This window comes from Dermacentor andersoni, chromosome 9 (assembly GCF_023375885.2).
Source record: "Dermacentor andersoni chromosome 9, qqDerAnde1_hic_scaffold, whole genome shotgun sequence".
NCBI lineage: Eukaryota > Metazoa > Arthropoda > Arachnida > Ixodida > Ixodidae > Dermacentor > Dermacentor andersoni.
In genome coordinates, this window is record NC_092822.1 from 132,338,626 (window position 1) to 132,344,699 (window position 6,074).

Consider the following 6,074-nt stretch of genomic DNA (forward strand, 5'->3'; position numbering starts at 1 on the left):
CGGACTCGGAAGCAGTGTAGTAGGCCTTGAGCCTACTGACGTGTACGACATCACTAGATGCCACAGGAGAGGACGAGGTTGAGGCCACAGGAGCAATTTCGTAAGTCACAGGCGTCACCTGGCGCAGCACGCGGTAGGGCCCTGTGTATCGCGAAAGGAGCTTCTCTGAAAGTCCGACGTGACGAGAGGGCGACCACAGGAGCACGAGCGCACCAGGTGAAAACTGTACGTCACGATGGCGGGCGTTGTACTGACACTGCTGAGTGGTCTGTGAGGCCGTCAGTCGAGCACGGGCAAGCTGGCGTGCATGGTCAGCGAGGGCGATGGCGTCGCGCGCATACTCGCTTGTTGAGACCGCAGCAGGAGGAAGTGCCGTGTCTAGGGGCAAGGTAGGTTCGCGACCGTACAGTAGATAAAAGGGAGAAAATCCGGCGGTGTCGTGCCGGGAAGAATTGTACGCAAATGTTACGTAAGGAAGGGCAATGTCCCAGTCGTGGTGGTCCTTGGAAACGTACTTGGCCAGCATATCGGTAAGAGTACGGTTTAACCGCTCTGTCAGGCCATTGGTTTGAGGATGGTATGAAGTAGTCAGCTTGTGTTGAATGGAGCAGGAACGCACAATGTCAGCGATAACTTTCGAGAGGAAGTTTCGACCACGGTCAGTAAGCAGCTGTCGCGGGGCGCCATGAAGCAAGATAATGTCACGCAAGAGAAAGTCCGCGACGTCAGTGGCGCAGCTGGTAGGGAGAGCCCGAGTGATAGCGTATCGGGTGGCGTAATCAGTCGCGACGGCTACCCATTTGTTCCCAGAAGATGACGTGGGAAAGGGACCGAGCAGGTCTAATCCAACACGAAAGAACGGTTCCACAGGGACGGTGATCGGCTGGAGATGACCGGCAGGTAGCACCTGAGGTGTCTTCCGACGCTGGCAGGGATCACAGGCAGCAACATAGCGTCGAACGGAGCGAGCAAGACCAGGCCAATAGAAGCGGCGGCGGACGCGGTCGTACGTGCGGGTTACCCCAAGATGTCCTGAAGTGGGTGCGTCATGCATCTCAAAGAGCACAGTCTGTCGTAGCTGTTTTGGCACAACAAGAAGAAGGTCAGAGCCGTCAGGGAGGAAGTTCCTTCGATACAGAATGCCACCCTGGAGGACATATCGGCGAACGGATGCGTCGGTAGGTGTAGAGCGCAGACGCTCGATAAGTGCTCGCAGCGATAGGTCTCGGTACTGCTCATCGGCGATGTTACCGAAGGCAGAGACAGAGAAAATGCCGTTGGCGCTACTACTGTCGGCGTCGTCAGGCTCGTCGACCGGGTAGCGAGACAGGCAGTCAGCGTCCTTGTGTAGTCGGCCAGATTTATAGGTGACAGTATACGAATATTCTTGCAGGTGTAAGGCCCAGCGACCAAGTCTTCCTGTAGGATCTTTCAGTGAGCATAACCAGCAAAGCGCGTGATGGTCTGTGACAACGGAAAAGGATCGGCCATATAAGTATGGGCGGAATTTCGCAACCGCCCAAACTAGGGCCAGACACTCACGCTCAGTGATGGAATAGTTGCGCTCCGCGGGTGAGAGGAGCCTGCTGGCGTAAGCGATAACACAGTCGTGGCCACGCTGGCGTTGTGCCAGTACTGCTCCAATTCCGTGACCGCTGGCATCAGTACGGACTTCGGTAGGCGCAGAAGGATCGAAATGGGCCAAAACGGGAGGCGTTGTGAGAATGTCGATTAGATGAGAGAATGCAGAGGCCTCGTTATCGCCCCACTGGAAAGGAGCGTCTTTTTTCAAAAGGTCGGTTAGTGGTCGTGCTATGGCGGCGAAATTTCTCACGAAACGGCGGAAGTACGAACAAAGGCCGATGAAGCTGCGCACATCCTTGACACACTTCGGAACAGGGAAGTGCGTAACAGCATGGATCTTGCCTGGGTCCGGTTGCACTCCGTTCGCGTCAACGAGATGTCCAAGGACGGTAATCTGGCGACGGCCGAATTGGCACTTCGATGCGTTGAGTTGCAGACCGGCTCGCCGAAAAACGTCCAGGACTGCTGAGAGGCGCTCGAGGTGCGTAGCGAACGTTGGGGAGAATACGATAACGTCGTCCAAGTAGCACAGGCACGTGGACCATTTGAAACCGTGAAGAAGGGAGTCCATCATGCGTTCAAAAGTGGCAGGGGCGTTACATAGACCGAACGGCATCACTTTGAATTGATAAAGACCGTCGGGTGTGACAAAAGCAGTCTTCTCGCGGTCGAGATCGTCCACGGCAATCTGCCAGTAGCCGGAGCGAAGGTCAATAGAAGAGAAATAGCGAGCACCGTGGAGGCAGTCAAGGGCGTCATCAATCCGAGGTAGGGGATACACGTCCTTTTTGGTAACCCTGTTAAGGTGCCGATAATCCACGCAAAAGCGCCATGAGCCATCCTTCTTTTTGACCAGTACTACAGGTGACGCCCATGGACTATATGATGGTTCAATAATGTTCTTGGCAAGCATTTTGCGAACTTCTGCGTGAATAACTTGACGCTCAGCTGGTGACACTCGATACGGGCGGCGATGAATAGGAGGGGCATCGCCGGTATTAATGCGATGTTTGACAGCTGTAGTTTGGGCTAAAGGACGATCGTTGAAGTCAAAAATATCGTGGTAGGAAAACAGAACGCGGTAGAGTTCACGAGCGTGCTCGGAGGGCAAGTCGGGGGCAATCATTTTCCGTAAGTCAGCGATGGTACAATTTGCCGACTGCGATGGTAGAGGAGTATCGGATGAAGTGTCGTCTACTGCAATGGATGCTACTGAGTGATCCCCGAATGAACAAAGCTGGGCCAAAGACATCCCACGTGGCAGCACTTGTGTCGTCAAGCCAAAGTTGACCACTGGCAGGCAGACGCAATTCGCCGTAATAGTTAAACTGTATGGGGTACTGTGATCCCATGTGTAAGGAGGACGTCTTGCATAGGAGCCGCGATGTAGTGACCGTCGGGGACTGGTGGGGATGACACTAGGTCAACGTAGGTCAGTGCCGAAGGTGGCAAGCGAACGAAGTCGGCGGAACTGAGGCGACTGGGGTGTGGTTCAGCAGGATCCAGAACAGGCAGGTCAAGACGGAGAGTACTGGCGGAACAATCGATGAGAGCAGAATGTGCGGAAAGGAAGTCTAAGCCGAGGATGATGTCGTGGGGACAGTGGGCGATGACTGTGAATAGCACGATTGTGGAGCGATCGGCGAAGGAGACGCGGGCGGTACACATACCAATTACGGGGGCTGTTCCGCCATCGGCGACACGGACAACAGGCGTCGTGGCGGGCGTGATAATTTTCTTGAGCCGGTTACGAAGGTCAGCGCTCATTACGGACAAATGCGCCCCAGTGTCTATGAGAGCAGACACAGAAACACCGTCGACTTGCACGTCAAGAAGGTTCAGATGAGTGGGCAAAGTCAGTAGAGGATTTGGCGGCGTAGGGAGCAATGCAGCGTCACCTCGAGGCGCTGCATCGTCTAGTTTTCCGGCTGGGAGCGGCGTCCGAAGGGAGTCGGCGAATAGGAGCGACGGGGCTGGGGAGAGCGAGATTGTCGTCGTTGGGGCGAAGGCGAACGAGAATAGGGGCGGTTCGTTGCAGGAGAATCAGTGGCGGCATTATCGGAGCGTGCGGCATAGGGACGAGAAGGGCCACCTGAGGGGCGAGAGTAGGCAGTATAAGTAGGCCGGCTCGGGGAACTCCAGCGACTACGACAGTGCCGAGAAATGTGCCCGATTCGATGGCAGTGGAAACAAATAGGCTTGTTGTCAGCAGTGCGCCATTCAGATGGGTTGCGGAAACGTGGTGGGTAAGAAGATGCGGGACGGGGCGAAATCGAAGAAGCCGGGCGGGTATTAGGGCGATGGGCCGAGCAGATGGTGTGAAGACCCATGTTTTCAAACTCCTGGCGGACAACTGCCTGGATCAGTGAGACCGTGACTGCAGATGTGTTGGTGGGACTGGAGTCGAAGGCAGCCGGATAGGCGGCCTCGATCTCACGCCGGACGATCCTGGTAACATCGGCAGTGTTGTTGGGACGAGGAGCGTCGGCACAGGTAGATGTCGCTGGGGTGTTGGGCAGACGGGCAAACTGCTGGTCAATACGTCGGCTTTTGGCGAGTTCCAGGCGGCGGCACTCTCTTATAACAGCATCCACCGTCGCTACGTTGTTGCAAACGAGCAAGTTGAAGGCGTCATCGGCAATGCCTTTGAGGATGTGGGAAACCTTGTCTGACTCAGTCATGTGGGTGTCAACTTTGCGGCACAGAGCCAAGACGTCCTGAATGTACGTGACATAGGGCTCTGTTGACGTCTGCACACGGCCGGAAAGCGCCTTCTGCGCGGCAAGTTGTTGACCGTAGGGGTTGCCGAACAAGTCTCGAAGCTGTGTCTTAAGTGAATCCCAACTGGTGAGCTCATCTTCGTGCGTGCGATACCAAACTCGAGGTGTGCCACCGAGGTAAAAGACTACGTTGGCGAGCATAATAGTAGGGTCCCACCGGTTATTGCGGCTGACGTGTTCATACAGGCTGATCCAGTCATCGACGTCTTCCCCATCTTGGCCCGAGAATACGCCAGGATCACGGGGAGCGGGGAGAGTGATGTAGGTCGTCGAAGTGGCAGCAGGTGTCGGAGCCGGCGGAGTCGGGTTGTCGTCGCCGGGAGCCATGAAGGAAGGCTCGACGTACCGTCCACTGCGAAGCTCCGCGACGAGGTACAGGGAACGTCCACCTCCACCAGATATGTTACGTAGGAAGACGCAGACGAAAAGCTATGTACAAATATACAAGGAAAATACGCTGCGCTTGGCCAAGAGGCAACAGCCCGCGCTAGCTTCTAATCGTCGTCGTCGTCTTCACACTGCTGGCCTTTCGTGATCGCGCATATTGTGCCGTAGCAATATGTACACCGGGATGGTTGCCTGCAAGACACCAGCGTATTGCTGTCAACAGCCTGCCGCACGCTTGTGTTTGCTCGTTCCAAAATGTTCAAAGCGACGAACGTCTGTCAATCGCAGTTCTGACTATCTCTAGAAAGTACATCTGCTGGCTAAATCGCAGTTTGTACGTTCTAGCGCCACTCAGAAGATCTTAACATCTGAAATTAACTTCATCAAGTTTGTGCACATTATGACCGGTCTTCTGAACAAAACAAGCGCAACCGAATGGAAAATAAACGTACTGCAGGCAGCCCCACGATGCACATGTTTTTTCACCAAAACAGGTTAAACGAAAATGCTGAGCATGTGGCGTACCTTTTTCAACAGACCAGCTGGGTCCAGAGTTTGAGTCGTTTGTCCCGTATCCATACCGGCAAAAATTATTTGTACCTGGAGCAATGCTGTAAACATTGGTGCCCCGTGACACAGCAGGTTTGGCCATTTTAAACGTGTACCCATTGCAGTTAGCGTCGAGAACCACGGTTTACAATTCAATATAAGTTATCCAGAACAAAACAAAACGAAGAGCGCGGACGTATTCTGTGTAATGGTGCTGCTGCTGCTGCTGCTGCTGCTGCTACTGTTGCTAATTTCAACAAGTGCTCGCGCTGCCGCTTGAGGTGGCCTTGTCGAGTCTGCAGTTAGATCTGCAGGGTGCCGTATGTTACCGCATTCCTCGCACTCAAGTATGCCGTAAGGAGCCTCACTGTCTTCTCACTTTCTCGCAGACCTAGTAGCTCCGCACAAGCAGTTGCATGGAGGTGTCCAGTTCATGGACGCCATCCCGCAGACGGAGACGGGAAAGCCGCACCGGCGCCAACTCAGGGATGCCTATGTGGCCACTCACAAGGAAGCGCCACAATGAACTTCCCGTGATTGTCACATTTGATTGGAAGTCAATAAAAATGCTAAACCAACTTATTTTTTAGTGAGTAGTCTAGTGCGAACCGCCATTGCTGACGGTAAGGTTCATGAGCAGAACTCGGTGAACAAACGACCCTGCATATATCTCGTCTTATGTTCTCCGTGCTTTGTGTGTGTGTGCTGTGGTACTTCACAGTCTGTCTATTAGGACGTCCTATACATAATAAACGCGTCGTGTGTTCATGAGCA

The 6,074-nt window shown here is 54.1% G+C and overlaps 1 protein-coding gene across 2 annotated transcripts in view; it reads left to right on the forward strand.

The window, feature by feature from the left end:
* Positions 1-5,873, forward strand: part of LOC126529691 (uncharacterized) — a 197,261-nt gene extending 191,388 nt beyond the window's left edge. For both annotated transcript variants that reach the window (XM_050177199.2, XM_055069997.1), the window contains one exon: positions 5,690-5,873. In XM_050177199.2, coding sequence (XP_050033156.2) covers positions 5,690-5,826 — 137 coding nt within the window. In that variant the 3' untranslated portion in view covers positions 5,827-5,873. The remainder of the gene's footprint in view (positions 1-5,689) is intronic.
* Positions 5,874-6,074: the final 201 nt, after the last annotated feature.